At 38.2% G+C, this 16494-nt stretch overlaps 1 protein-coding gene across 1 annotated transcript in view; it reads right to left on the bottom strand.

Annotated features, from left to right (window-relative positions):
- Positions 1-16494, bottom strand: part of LOC109856700 (neuroligin-4, Y-linked-like) — a gene marked incomplete at its 3' end in the record, with an annotated part of 197917 nt that overhangs the window by 47353 nt on the left and 134070 nt on the right. Inside the window, exon 5 of the mRNA XM_020432270.1 lies at positions 746-1099. Within this exon, the coding sequence (XP_020287859.1) occupies positions 746-1099 (354 nt within the window). The remainder of the gene's footprint in view (positions 1-745; positions 1100-16494) is intronic.

Here is a 16494-nt window from a genome sequence, read left to right as displayed (position 1 = left end):
TTATACAGAGAAACAATAAGATAAAATTTTTGTTTTTTATTTTATTAAATTTATTGAGAGTACATAACATTATACATTAAGTATAAAGTATTTATACAATATTAATAATCATATATATACATATATAAAACAAGTTTAAATGATTTCACAATACTAAATCAGTTAAAAACTATAAAACATAATTAGTAATCTAATCTTTAATAAAAAAAAACAATGACAGGTACTGAAAAAGTTATAACGACGCATAACGATCACTCCGATTACTTCTTCGCGCATGCTCACCGTGTGACAACTTATCTCGTCTCAATTTGAGTCAACTTATCCCAAACGTTCATTTTAAATAAAAGATATCATATTTATAAACTGCGATGCGATGACAATTAAATAAATATAGGAAAACTTATTTAAAACTACCATATTTCCTATACATAAGATAAAATTGCAATTAGAAATTTTAAAACCAATAAAATTACTAAAGAATCGAGATCAGAAAAATCTACTTGCCATATCCAGTTTTACAAAAGTGCTCGTAAATATCACATATAATGTTTTTAAGAAAAGTTTTTTTGTACACGTTACTAACACAACTAGTAGCAACTTACAATAAAAAGAAGAATATTTTCCAAGATTCAGTAAGCAAGATAATAGCAGTTTGACAACTAACCCCGTGTCACAACTAGCCCCGGTCTCCCCTACATGCGTTTTTATAGTGGTGCGACAAAAAATATTTCAAGTTCGTTCTTACCCCGAATAACAGTAGGACTGATGGCAAGAAAATGCACACATGCGGCTCCGGTGCCCTGGCCCATCAGCGTGACGTTGTTGGGATCACCTCCGAAAAGAGCTATGTGTTGCTGTACCCAGTGCAGAGCGGCGATTTGGTCCATGAGGCCATAATTTGCAACCCTCGCTTTGGTTTGTGGCGCCACGTTGGCGTTCAGGAAGCCAAGTACGCCCAACCGGTAGTTCATGGTGACGATCACTTGGTCGGTGTAGCTAGCTAGGACGCTGCCGTCGTAGGGATTTCCGCTACCCCAGTCGTAGCTCTCTCCGTGAATATACAGTAACACCGGATGTTTCCTGCCGCTCTCTGTCGTGCCTGTAACAACAAAGGGATCGCGTCGCGTCGCGACGCGTCGTTTTAGTTCCTCTTTTGCAGCGGGAGCAAAAGCCGAGGTGACAGGCGACGGTGTCCCCGGTCTTGTTGGCACCGTCGTCGTCTCTTCCTTTGTCGCGGACACGTCGAGAACACGAAGTGTCTACCTGCCGAAGCGGTTCACGTTCCGGATACGATCTGGCATTGTTCCGCGTTCCGGCTAAAATGCGAGAAGGGCGACAAAAGCGTTGCGAGTTGATCAAAAGTCTTTCCAGTACAAATAAAAGACGTAAATAAAACAACGAGAATATGTCAGACGCGTACAGTTCGCGCGCGCAAAAAAAAAAAAAACTACTACTTTATAATAAATTAAATTTATTATCATTATTGTATAGTTATAAACGTTTGTTACTTGATTATTTGAAAACCGATATGATTCAAATTCGACAAAACTTATATAAAAAATTTTGCACGTTTATTTTTCTACATTTTATTTCTCTCTACAAAAATCTTTTATCTAAAAATTAATTCTTTCCGTTTGCTCGGTACGTTTGCGGAATGCATTCGTAATATATTCGACATCTTATTTCGTTCCGGGACATGAAGTTCTGAAAATTGGTAGGAATGAGACATGAAATTATCGAGCCGTAAAATTACAGGGAACCGAGCACGTATATATATATAGTATCGCCCTCCGTCTCGCCAAGCTTTACGTTAGCGGCTTCGGTAATACGTTCCGTCTAGAAAGAAAAAGTATCTTTGTCTATTTATGCGGAAATTATATAAAGTGTATCGTCTACAAAGTGTCTCGTATCATGTAATAGTATGTAAAATAAAAAAAAAAAAAAAAACAACAAAGCAAGACTCGCACTACTCCCGCGCGCAACTCATTTCGCGCTTATATAGTTGTCGCGAAGTTTTTTTTTTGCAACAAATTGGGAATCGAAGATATTTAGGTTTTTCTGTGCGAAAGTGTTTTGCGATCTCTTTTTGCGGATCCAATTGTTTTTTTTTTTTTTTTTTTTCAGAAATTCTGCAACTATTTTCTTTCCTCTTTTTCATTCTGGCTGTGACTTTCTCGACAAACGATCAACAATCGTTCTTTGTTTCGACAAGAGCCACTTCCGTCTCGCTTTCACAACCGTAACGACGAGAGTGGTGGAGTGAGTGGCAAGTGGTAAAGTCCATATTTCGCGATATAAGGAACGCCCTTCGAAAGATCCGTCTTCGGAAAAAGCATCTGGTGGTCCAAGTGCTTATCGTGTGTGTATTTCCTTACGGCGTGTATACATACTTTTCGGAAATGTAAGAAAACAAGTTTTACGTTTTTTTTTTCTTATTTTTCAACAATCAATATATAATTATCGTATATTACCATATTTAAAAGATAAAAACAGGTCTCTTATACGAGCAATGTAGGAACTTTATTAACAATAATCCGCAATGTTTAATATCGTGGTAACAAATAAATAAATAATATAAATAAACGTTTCGACCCTACTTGAGTCCTCTTCGGTACATAAAAGTCAAAGATGTCACAATTTGATCTCGTTATAAATGCATTGTTGTTCTTGATAAAAACAAACTCGCTCTCATTTGTTTTTATCAAGAACAACAATGCATTTATAACGAGATCAAATTGTGACATCTTTGACTTTTATGTACCGAAGAGGACTCAAGTAGGATCGAAACGTTTATTTATATTATTTATTTATTTGTTACCACGATATTAAACATTGCGGATTATTGTTAATAAAGTTCCTACACATTGCTCGTATAACCCGAGTCGAAATTTAGCGTCTACATTGAATCTCAATTTTTCTTTTTTTATGTAGGAGTAAGAGAGAAAGTAGATCCTACTTTGACGCTGCTATACGTCCGAAATTTCCGTTTTTCCTGCTAAAATTTTAAAGTAGGATTTAATTCTCAGATCAGACTGCGCATTGCAGGCTCCGATAGGCTCAAAATAGGCTCTAATAGGCTCAAAGTAGAAGTAAGAAAAAAAGTAGATGCTACTTTGACGCTGCTGTACGTCCGATATTTCCGTTTTTCAAAAATTGAGGTTCAATGTAGACGCTAAATTTCGACTCGGGAAGAGACCTGTTTTTATCTTTTAAATATTGTTTATATTGCGAGCGTTTTTCATGTTGATTATCGTATTGCCACTTCCTTCCGTGGAAATCTTTCAGGCTGTAAGGTCTCTTTACTGGATATTTCTTTTTTTTTTTTAGTGTTAAACATATTGACGAAACTCGTCGTTTTTAAGCGCTGTTTTTGTGATTGTGCAAAATATAAGTCTCTCGATTTGTTCTCGATAGTTAGAAAAATTTATTTGATTAAAATTTATTATATTACTTTAATGAGCACGATGTCGATTAATATATAGACGCGCTGCATAAATAACTCGCAGATCTTATTTGTGTCTTGTTTTTGCAGCAAATCTCGAGCTTCGAGACGTTATCGGTTCTTTTGTTGAAAAATTCAGAACGCGGAGAGTTTTCCCTCTTTTAACCCAATTAGCAGTCTTCTTTTTATACAATGGCGAAGATACTCTTCGAATTTCCGTCTTTTTTTGCGCAGTTAAATCTTGATGCTCCTCGGATCCGCGCGTCTCTCGCTATTGGAATAGGTGGAAGGTGCACAGAGATTCGCCGAGAAAATTTTTCCTTTCTAGACACCCCTGTCTCTCTCTCTCTCTCTCTCTCTCTTTTTCTCCTCCCTCCCGCCGACTCCCGAAATTATCTCAGAATCTTAATCAGGTAAGTCTTCCGTTTTAAAGTACTTCGCAAGTTAGCAGCGTATTTGCCGAGACTCTTTATTCGGATTAATGCAGATTCATTTTAGCTCGATCTTTCTCGCTTTATATAGTGCGGAGCTGAGAACACGCTTCTGATAAAGAATAAACGAAAAGACGTAAAAGACGAGACTTTTCTCTACAAAAGATATAATAAAAATTACATAAATATATTAAATTAATAAGAAATTCGAGCTGATCTCTCGATTTGCGATAAATAAACTATTCTTCTTGAGTGATTGCGTTTTTCGAGCTCGGAAACAAACACAGCACACACAAAGAGAGAGAGAGAAAGAGAGATGAATTTAGCACACGTGCCTATGGAAGAATAACAACGGGGCATAAACGCAGCGCGTTATATACAGATATTATTGCAAGAGATATACAGTTTTTGTAAAACACGTTACAGTCGCGCGTTGGTAACGAAAACAACGAAAGCTTTTCAAAAACCCGCGGTCCCTTTTGAACTTTTGCAAATGGCGGTGAATTATTGGCAGAGACAGACGTTAATTGAAGCGAACCGAGAGATAAATTCGGCGGATCGGATGAACGATCCGCCGCATTCGGATGTTTTTGAAATTGCTGCAACGCAAAATATTTAACACTACAACTCAATATTACAGTAGGCTTTTTCTCTGCATACGCGCTGGAAATACCCGATAAATCCCGCTCGAAAAATAGATTAGCGCTATAGGTCATCAGTGGAGACTCCTCACGTTATACAACACACACACACACACACACACACACTGGTATCAATTTATTCATTCTCTCTCTTTCTCTCTCTCTCTTTTTCCGCTTTCCTCTTTTCTCCATCGCTCCATGAAAACAAAACAACGACTGTCAAACATGTTTGAAATTGTCCCAACTTTGTTTTTGCATGCTTCGTATAATGTGCATCAACATGACATTCGTTAATTAACGTTGCCCGATCAGTTTTAATATTAACGAGCATCGATAACAGAACAAACGTTGACTTTTCAATGATCTTTCCGTTTATTTCCGAAACTCTCCCCCCCTCCCCCCCCCGTGTCATTAAAAATTTGCTCCGAACGCGCGCCGAAGTAATTAAATAATAATTGTTACGAATGTTTTGTAATGATAAAGGAGATACGCGTAACGGACGGACGAACGCGAACTAACGTTGACAGGTTGTGAAAAACAGAATGACATGCCCTGCTCTTTGGAGAAGAAAAAAAAAATGAGCGCGATAATCCAAGTGCAAAAGTCAAAGGACAAAATTTGTTGACGTAACAATATGCGTCGCCGTGGGGTCGGCTATTTTTGCAATGATGCTATTTGTTCATCATCGGAAATCCGATTATTTCCATTCGGCTTTTTAGTTTTGCATTCTCGCGGGCGCGTTCGGTTGTTTCGGTTCTTGTCAATTTATTTTGTCCGCGCACATTTCGAGAGAATGACAAAAAAAGCCCGACACCCACGATTTTTGAAATTTTCTTACGTCAACGATCGCAAATTGTATGAGTTATGAAATTTTGTACTTTACTTCGATTTTTTTTTTTTTTCTACAAAGACAGATAGTGAAATTTTTGGTTGCGGTATCTTCATTAATTAAACACGTGTTGTAGCGGTAATACCTCGAAGCTTATGGAAATGTTGGAAGATTAGGCGGGATAATTATCAAGGTTGAACAATGTAAATTTGGTGTAACGTGAATCAATTATTGCTAGCGATATTACAAGAGATTGCATAGCTGTAACGCGCCGGCTGAAACTTGCAGGCGGGGTTCGGTAACTTTATCGCTCGCGACTCATTATGCACAAACAGAATCAAAAGTACGTAATTACATCGCGAACTTTGCATCGCAAACTGCGACGGGGCATAATCCGCGCATAATGTGCGCAGTACGTGAAAGCAAATTAATTACTTCGTTCGTCGCAATATCACTCGCAAGTTTGCAAACGCATAGACAAAGCTTGACCGTGCCAGATTTTGTCAAGTTTCAGTAATAATTAATTTTATATTGCTTCTCTCTCTCTCTCTCTCTCTCTCTCTCTCTCTTTCTCTTATTTCTTTTCTTTTATATTTTTGCTGCTTTGTAAAATCATTGATTTATCTTGATGCTAAAATTATAAAGCGGTTTGAATTTCCGCTAATTTATATTTGAAAGTTTATGTCAATTTGAAGCGCATGATATTTCATAAAAGCCACAGTCGGCTGCATTTCAGATTTATCTTTATAATTTATCTATGCATTCGAGTTGCGTTTTATTATTAAATTAACATGAGACTGTGAAAAATAATAACACAAAATTAAAAAACAAAAAAAAAAAAAAGACGGAAGATAATAAAACTCTACAATTGTGATCAAATGTTTGTGCGCGAATCAGTATAATTTTATCTCAAACAAAATATGATACATTGTACGTAGAGCGTGATTGAAACAATTACCGGAAAAAGTTACATTTTTTAATAATTGCGAAAATAAATTTGACGCATATTTTAATTCCATCTTCTTTGTCAAATACAAATTAAAAAGAATTGCAACATGATATAAATAAATAAATAGATTTTAATATGTACGTATTATTTCCTTCTATTTTATTGTAATTTGATATAATAATTCATTATTATAAACAACAACGCAATATTTATTATCGCAACAATAAAACGCGGAATTTTATTAGAGTATAAATTTTAAATTGTAAGAACACTTTGACCGAGATTTTTCGCAATTTTACACATTTATCTTTAAGTTATTATATTTCAACTTCTGTTATTATATGATAATAACAAATATTATTACAAATCCCCCCAGTCCGCGCATTGACAAATTAAACAAATTAAACAGCGGAACGTCTTCAATGCAAATTGTTGACGAACACGTCTTTCGGAGATTAAAGACCAACTTTGTCACGTCGTCAGGAGTGAGTTTTGTTAATTACGTCTTGTCGAATTTTCGAAATGTATTTTCCGCACTTTAAACGTTATATATAACTTTTTGTCAAGATGCGCGTATAGTACTTGTGCGCGAAACGAAAGTTGTATGACTGGTTTCAAACTGTGTGTCCGTAAGAAGGAGTCCGTATGCGAGAGCACGATCGCACATGTGTGCAAGCTCACGTGCGTGGGACAGTGCAGCTGGTCGAATCCAAATTCACCAAAGCGTCTCCTCCCCGGAGCGGAGCAGCGCGCTCCCCGCGTTATATTCTCGCGTCATAAACTCGCGATATCTTCCTTTAGTGCGCGATAAAATAAACCACGATCACTGCGTTATCATGGGGGTACGCCGAGAAGAGCTGTGTGTGTGTGCGTGCGTGTGTGTGTGTGTGTGTGCGCGCGCTAAATTAAATTGATAAGCGTTATACAACGCCGCAACTTTACAACGATTGCTGCTGCGTGCCGCTGTACTTTTACAACATCCACACGAGGCGCGAATAGCAATCTAACACTTCTTCTTCATGTTCCGCGGATTACTTTTGAAGTAAAACATCCGTGGCTGTTTTGTTATTCTTTAGCTATTATTATTTATATTTGTGTATTTTATACAAACTCTTTTCTTAACGGTGACTTTTCTTATTAGTGCGTTAAAAAAAAAAAGATTTGCCTTTTTAGCGGAGATGTGTTTCGAAAACAATCGTTGTCACGTCATTGCGAATATAAACGAGCTTTTTAAGAAACACACGAAAACAAAAAATTTTACTTCTTCTTTTTTAAAAAAACGTTCGTCGCAGAAAGCGAAAAACAAGGCAAATTGGTAAAAACCGCTTAAATTAAGTGCGGTTGTTTTGAAACCTCCTTTGAAAAATTAAATGAAATAATTGTTTTCTAGCGCGCGATTATCGGCGTTCCTTTGAAGAATTTTTGTCGGCAAACGAGATTAGAAGAGAACGACCGAGTAGTTTTTGAGCGAAGAGAGATACAAACAGACGGGCTGTCGGAACACACAGTCGGAGAAGAAGATACGAAGAGACAAAGCGAGAGAGAGAGAGAGAGAGAGAGAGAGAGAGAGAGAGAGAAAGAGAGAGATCACATATAAGAGAAGGGTTGGAAAACGCTATGCAGAACTTGGCAGTCGCGCGGACTCGGGGCACGATCTCACTTAATTGGGGTCGTGTAATTTAAGTTAAGCAAGTCGTAAAATTTGAATCGTAATTGCGCACATCCGTTACACGTACATACATGCGAATGCGATACTCTTCGTGCGTGCGTGTGCGCGCGTGTGTGTGTGCACGGGTGTGTAATCGAAAACTGCTCTCAGACTGTCGAACAGTTTCGCATGTCCTGCGCGTACGCTGCTCCGTCTCATAAAAGTGTAATTCTCAAAATTGAATTTTTCAGACCTAGTTCGGTTCCTGCTTTATTTTCACGAGAAAAATATGAAAATAGACTCCGAAAATACATAACGCGTGCTCTCTTCCGAAAAGCAATTCTCTTTCAAAAAAAAAAAAAAAAAAATTCAAAAAGTCCAACCAGAGAATAATTTTTTTTTTTTAAACAAGTTATTATTGTAAAATAATATAAAATAACGCGATGATTTACCGCGGCGCGGTTCGACTGATTAACCGTATATAGCGGGAGAAATCAAGATTTTTTTTTTTACAACTTAATTATCAGATATCGCACCGATGTGTAAATGTCACAATTAAAAGCTATGATGGTGTGTGTGTGTGTGTGTGTGTGTAACAACAGGTAGATAACAGGTACCTAGGCATTATATGGAGATGCGGATAACGCGATTAAGAGCTTAACCGTTCCGGTGTATCGTCAAACGCGGATTAGAAGTGGCTGCTGCGCCGCTGTGTGGCGCGGGGCTAAAAAAAAAATTTGCCTCCCTTCCCCGGCGGCGGGAGAGGCGAATTCGAATTACGGGCACTCTCAAAGTTTTTTTTCTGCGAGAATCGCGGATTAATCTTGTTTTATGTTATGAGATTAAAGATCCGGAAAAGCCAGCGAGAGAGAGATCCCCCCCCCGGGGACACCGAACATCCGCGAGCGTTTCAAGGTTGCGCGAACAGAAGTATCAAGAGAGTATAGGATACAGATCTAATTATCGAATTTATTCATCCTCGTCCTCTTGAAAAAGATTAAAACTACAAAGAGACGAGAAAGACTCCAACAATTTTTTTTTTTTTTTTTTTTTTTTTTTATTAAATCATTCATGAAAACTTGTAGCTCTTCGTGATCGCTAAGACGAGTATTGTCGCGAATTTATATCGGTGCTACAAAAACGCACGGTTTTTTCGCATTGTGTATAATAAAAAGCGCGCGCATTTCTTCTATGGAGCATCGAAGCTCTTTTGTGTTAGATCTTCGTTCTCAGAATTCAATTAATCGCCGATGTAAAAGATAAATTACCCGAGTTCTTGTGATGTTCCTTTCATGAGCACTCTTACCGGGTTACGAGTTGTAAAGATTCGCTCTCGCGAGCAATAATGCACGAAGATTAAAGATTTAAAGATCAACGTCGATACCGGTGAGGACCGTAAAATAGACCGCGCAACAGCCTCGTCTCTCTCTCTCTTCATGCAAGCACTCATGCTGGTGCAATCTCGCGGAATAGACGAGAACCGACGAGGCAGATCTCGACCGCGTGTTCTGGGTTTCCAATATGGCGCCAAGCTGAAATTTAACTCCATGAAAACGAGCGCTTCTTCCTACTGCTCGATCTTCTCTCGCTTGTGCATCACCCGCGCGCGCGCGCGCGCAGGCCGTGCAAGTGGCCTTGCATATTTGATAGGACGTTTCTCGGCATCCTTTCAACCGGCAAGTTTCCAGGTATTAGCATAGTAAACATGGATTTACGTTATGTACAGCTCTCCGAGCGGCGCTATATTACTATATGGCAAAGACGCGCGGCCGTTACAAGGAGGCACGAGCAAGCTCAGACGTTTACTCACTCGACGCACTTAAGCGCGGACGCGTCTTCTCTTCATCTCCTAAACTAAAACCACCGTCGATCACGAACGAAGATTTCGGGATTGACGCGCGCGACACTCGTGTGTGTGTGTGTGTGTGTGTCAGAGTGATCTTGAAAACAATATTTGTTATTTCACACGAGAAACAAAGAGTCGAATCGGCAAACATTGAACAAATAACAAATCCGAACGAAATTCAGCGAATATATTGATAACTAGATGTTGAAAAACACACACTGATAATTAGATAAAAATTAAAACACAGTAAAATAACAATTGAATTTTTTGACAAATACGCTCACGCGCAAAAAATACATTTGAACCCAGTTGCAATAACATATAAAAAATGGTCTATGTGATAGAGAGAAGAGAGAGAGGGAGAGGGGGGAGACACAGACTCAAATCCAGGAAGCCACACTATGAATTACACGTGCCATGTGACAATAGATTTTTTTTTTTTCAACTTCTCCCATTGCTCCCAGCACCGCGACGAATAGCATCCAATTTTTCTCTATTCAACTCCTAACAATCGAGCGCGCGCGGTCGCAAGCGAGAGAGTTGGTCGGGGGAAAAGAGGGGGTGGCGGCCCAGGATCGAACGGAATTCTGTCATCGCACACTCTGGATACGGCATATAAAACGACCTGAACTTCGCTGGGATTCCCCCCATGCATTCGCGCGCTTGTATATAGTTTGTCTAGAATCACGCTTTTTACACGAGGCGAGTGTGTTACAATGGAATTCTATCCAAGTAAAAGAAACGCACGCGCGCTTATCGACATACAAGTGTGTGTTTTCTCAAACGTAAATGTTTTTTTTTTTTTTCGAAAATAAGTTTACGAGATTCAGAATTGTGATAATGTTTTACTTCCCCATAAGGACTTCTTTTTGTTGTTGTTGTTTCCATTTGTATATTCTCAATTTCGATCGGAAATATTTTTTCGTCTCGTGTGTGTACGATTTGTTTTTTGTTTTTTTTTACAAATTTTCACAGAAAGCGATTCCGGGTTTTCGCGGTTTTCCGCAAGCACTTCCATTATGAGACTGTTTCACGTTACAGTGATAATCCACAGGACAAGTTGAAAGTTTCGCCGAGAGAGTCGTTCCCCTTCTCGAATTTCAATTTTACGTGTGCTCTTGTTAATCCGACGTTACACAGAAATGCGCAAGCACAGCCTCTCGTTCCAATATTTGCCGATTCGGTTAAAACTTCCCCAAACTGAACGTCTATGCAAGCGAGATCGACGCGGTATATTCGAATGTGATTTATTATCATTTGTGTTTGCCAAAAATTTTTCGGAGTAATTTTGTAGAAAATAAAACCGCGATTTTTTTTTTATATATTTTATATTTGATATTAAATTTGAAGAAAATTAAATTTTTTGCAGTAAAATAAATATAATACTAATAAAACTGAAAATTATATCTACTTAATTATTTTTATTGGGGTCAAAAATGCTCCGAAATATTTTTCTCTTCCATACGTCTATATACGTGAACGCCTTTTAATTAAATATTACTCATTTGCACGGGTAAAGTGGGTTTAATGTCGGCGACGTGACGACATTAACGAAACTCGGCGATTAAAACCGTCCCCGTAAAAACCGACAGCTTAATTTTGCGCTCGGAGGATCCTACGTGATATCCGGTAGCAGTTTCGCTGCAGTCCTTATAACTCTGTCAACGCGGTATAATCAAGCTTAAGGACAACGTAGCTACTGTAACAGACAAGAGAGGATTTAAGGACTGAAGATTTCAAGAGCAATCAGCGGATCCGCATGTTTAAGGCTACGGAAATCCTTGAGTCTAGGCAACAAGAGCTAAGTTACAGGATTTCAGAGAGAGAGAGAGAGAGAGAGGGAGAGAGAGAGAGAGAGAGAGAGAGAGAGAGAGAGAGAGAGAGAGAGAGAGAGAGAATTAAATATTGTACCAAGAGTACATCATTGTTATTTTGATCCTACGGTAAAATTGAAGACTAGAAACAATTTATAAACAATTATGACTTATGGCACGGAAAGCCGGAGATTCCAGGTTCGACTCCTGGCCGAGGAGTTTTTTTCGCAATATTTTAAAATTAGTTAGGGGGGTATTCGAGATCTCTCATATGTGAGATGCAAATCCAGCATCCCGTATGAATTTAAGAATTGAGATTTCAATTCAAAATAACACTCACTTGTAAAAATTTACAAGTGGAAGTCGTTACATGTGTATATATATATACACACGCACAGTTTCCGCTCAAACATCCTGCGAAATGGCTCGTAAGGCCTTATATATTTCTTGTTATTAATTAACAATTTATAGTTTCGAATAAAGTAAATTTTTCTTCATCAGTATTATACACAGAGGACGTGCGTACGGTGTGTGTTTAATATAATTATCGTATATATTGGCTGATATTTAAATTTCTACGACAATTATACTTGTCGCGATATTTCAACTGGCACTGGATTGTATAAGAGAACACACACGCGGGCGCGCGCGCATGTACATGTACGGGCGCCAATGAAGCTGAAATGAAAATTCGAGAACAAACGAGAGAGGAAATTCTATCGTATATGATGATCGGTAATTGTTCGTGATTGGACATAATACCTACCATCATATTCGCAGTAATAGTCGCAAAATGTTATACGCGAAAATGTATCTTAATCGAAAATGATTGAAATTTATGATATTCGTTATTAATATAATAACGTACACATATAATGCTGTAACGGGGACCACTTTCTATTTGAGAACTAGTTAAACAGAAATTAGCGGACTTCGCCACTTCACGCACACGCACACACACGCACACACGCGCGCAAACTTCCATAATATTCACTGAACGAACTCCAGAAAGAGAAAGAGAGAGAGAGAGAGACAAAGTTAGTGAAATATGAGTGAGTTTAGGCAGCCATATACACACGCAATATGTATTACGGAAAACAAAAGTTATATAGAATAGTTTCTGTTCTTCATGACAAATGCAGTCGCGAAACAGAAAAGTTGAAATAGTTTCACCTTTGATGTCTTTCGCGAATGAATCCATCGCGTCCGATAATTGGTCCATTCGTGAATGTTTCCGCGAAACTATACTCGTTTCGTTTTCGCGAATTTTCGTCTATTTCCAATCTCGCGTCAAAAACTTTTTAATATTTCCGTTTCGGGACTGTGTGCACTTCCCCCCCCCTGCAGCGATCGGACTTAAACAAGAAACTCTGGGAAAACGAGAACGCGATTGCCGATGTTATACTTCGTGTGACAAGATTTGCAAAAAAAAAAAAAAAATCCTCGATAAAATTTGTACACAATTTAACGAACGCTATACACACATTGGAGCGCGTTTTTGGAAATATTTCTTCTAGTCTGAAAAATCAACGCAATCATATTTAAACGACGTTAGATGCAAGCGCGGATATTGCGCGAACATCTTTTCGCACTCCGTGTAATCCGGGATTAGCCGGTGGCGCGCATTTTGAATTCGCCCACGAGGCACAGAGAGATGGGAGACGCGGTTATAAACTTTCCGGGGTGTGCGATATCTCGGATTATCGCCTTAATAATCGCAGAAGAGTCCGGTTATTGTAACTTACGCGGGAAAATCGCTCGGGCATATCGGCCTCTGTTAATCAGCGGAATTGCACCGAGTAAGTGGCTATTGGTTGTCAAAATATATATCAATCAAAAAAACATAGTGACACGGAAAACCTGGACAAAGTTTGCTTACCGCTTGTTGATAACTCCGAATAACTTGTACACGACGGTTGTCTTAATTTTGAATTTTGTATATAAATTCTTTGCACACCCGAGTCGAAATTTAGCGTCTACATTGAACCTCAATTTTTGAAAAAAGGAAATTTCGGACGTACAGCAGCGTCAAAGTAGCATCTACTTTTTTTCTTAATCCTACTTTGAGCCTATCAGAGCCTATTTTGAGCTTATCAGAGCCCGCAATGCGCAGTCTGATCTGAGAATTGAACCCTGCTTTAAAACTTTAGCAGGAAAAAAGGAAATTTCGGACGTATAGCAGCGTCAAAGTAAGATCTACTTTCTCTCTTACTCCTACATAAAAAAAGAAAAATTGAGGTTTAACGTAGACGCTAAATTTCGACTCGGGCAGTGTGTCGTCAGTTTGTCAGTTCTTACTTGTACGTTGCGGACTCGCTATAACATTTATTGTCTGTCGACACCGGCGTTTATTACCCAACACTCTTTGTAAGTCTATTTAACTTTAGACCTTTTTATAATTAGCGCTTTTTTATATATTATATAATTATTACACTTCTAGATTGTATTGAAAATGACCTAAACCACAGGTCGAAAACGTTCTACATTACTTTTATAATAAACAAAGTCAAAATTTTGCACTTCTACATCTGTGTGTCTGCTTCTAAGAGCCATTGTTCAGTTAAATATTTTTTAAATTGTTGAAGCGTTACACACACCAAAATTATTATTATATATCAATCAACCTTGCGCCGCACACGAGCTTCGCGCGCTATAAATAATTTCATATGGTCTTCCCGAAACAGCCAAGAATTGTCAATTCCATGAATAAAAATAAGTGATACCGCAATTATCCATTAAGCCGGTTATTATTTAAACATTTATTCCCTCAACGTTCAGAATTTAAAGTCTCATTTCTCTTCGCGCAAAACTATTCGCTTTTTAAATATTCATAAAGGTAATTTTCATTTTCTTACGTACGGTGAAGTATCTCTTGAAATTTGCGCGCGCATAGCTACGTAAAATACGCGTTTCTTTCGTAAGATATTTTTTTTTTTTTTTTTTAAATGGGTAAAGATGGTTAAATACATCTCATCTAAAAGATATTGCATATCAGATCTGACCGCATTGATGATCTATATTTCCCGAAAAAAAAATAACAGCGCGAGAGAAAGACATATGCACGTCATTTTTCTTTTCCTATATGTCCGCCGACACGCGCCTTTAGTTGAGACCTTGAGAGAAGGTTAAGGTTTCCCCTGAGCCAATCTCGGGACCCTCCAAAAAAAAAGAACGATGTACTTTAGCGAATCCCTACCTTTCTTCTCCCCACGAAAAGCTTGTATCTAAAGATATATAAAGTGATCTGTGTATATTTCAAACTAAAAGAACGAGCTAAATCCAAAAAACTGTGCGGATCAAATGTTATAGAATTCGATAAAAACACGCACAAGAGAAATTTTTGAGAGATTTAAAAAAAAATAAAGAAAAGGAATTCGAGAATCTCTCTTTCTCTCTCTATACACATTCGAAACGATAAAAGATCTACGATAAGAACTACTATATTAAGTACACACTCCAGTGCAATCAAAACGCAGTATATCTGACGTGTATTGATGTAAAAAAATGATTAACCCTCTATGGGCCCGTGTAACTTTCAAGTCACAAGCTAATATATCCACATTTTACCAAATAGTTTTAGTTTTTTTTATACAGAAATCCACTGAAGAAGGTTAAAAATAAAGCCGAAACGTTTGGAAAATAAAATTAACAGATTTATTTATTGCAAAACACCCTGCAAATGGTTCACACTTGCCCCAACTACAACCGAAACAATTTTGAAATATCGTTAAGAACCCATTCAAACAAACAACAATATTATTGGAGTTTTAGTTTTTTTCACAAGATGATGTATGCGTCTTAATTATATAATGCCTCTGAAAAAAAAATTCGGCCCATAGAGGGTTAAAAAAAAAAAAAACGCAACAAAGTTTATTGTACTTTTTACACGCGAAAATACAAGGGCAATATGTGCGAGATATTCGTCGATCTTCTATCGCATTTGCGCGCAATCTGTCGTCTTGAAGCAGTCTACGTCCTTCTTTCTATGCTGACACAGAGCGTTGAGTAAATTTATCCATCCGCGATGATACGTGGGAATCTGGCGTTTCTCGGTCTTATGTCGCTTTCGTTGATAGCGCGGAAGACAGTAGAGAGACGATATATCTCCTACGAGATATAACTTGAGTCGGGAGCGTCATTCCGCAAGACTTACGAAAATCCTACGTGTATTATTCGGACTTAAGGTGCATTCATGCAGTTTGCTTCGTGGCAGCAAACGCCGCGCGGACTCTCAAGTCCGTGCTTTAAACAAACAGCCTATGTGTATACGTACGTACGTACGTCAGAAACGTAGCGGAAAATACTATAAATCGGTATTAGAGCGTTTCATTCCGCATTTTGCTCGGCTAAATTTACATGACACCTTCGTAATCGCGTAATTGGATGAGAATGCCCGAGTCGAAATTTGGCGTCTACATTGAACCTCAATTTTTGAAAAAAGAAAATTTCGGACGCGTATAGCAGCGTCAAAGTAGCATCTACTTTTTTTTCTTACTCCTACTTTGAGCCTATCAGAGCCTGCAATGCGCAGTCTGATCTGAGAATTAAATCCTACTTTAAAACTTTAGCGGGAAAAAAAGAAATTTCGGACGTACAGCAGCGTCAAAGTAGGATCTACTTTCTCTCTTACTCCTACTTTGAGCCTATCAGAGCTTATTTTGAGCCCATCAGAGCCTGCAATGCGCAGTCTGATCTGAGAATTAGATCCTACTTTAAAACTTTAGCGGGAAAAAAGAAAATTTCGGACGTACAGCAGCGTCAAAGTAGGATCTACTTTCTCTCTTACTCCTACTTTGAGTCTATCAGAGCTTATTTTGAGCCTATCAGAGCCTGCAATGCGCAGTCTGATCTGAGAATTAGATCTTACTTTAAAACTTTAGCGGGAAAAAAGGAA

The sequence above is a fragment of the Pseudomyrmex gracilis genome, unplaced genomic scaffold, assembly GCF_002006095.1.
Source record: "Pseudomyrmex gracilis isolate BER0280 unplaced genomic scaffold, ASM200609v1 scaffold_131, whole genome shotgun sequence".
Classification (NCBI taxonomy): domain Eukaryota; kingdom Metazoa; phylum Arthropoda; class Insecta; order Hymenoptera; family Formicidae; genus Pseudomyrmex; species Pseudomyrmex gracilis.
Note: the sequence above shows the minus strand (reverse complement) of the source record. Positions and strands in the feature narration are given on the sequence as shown.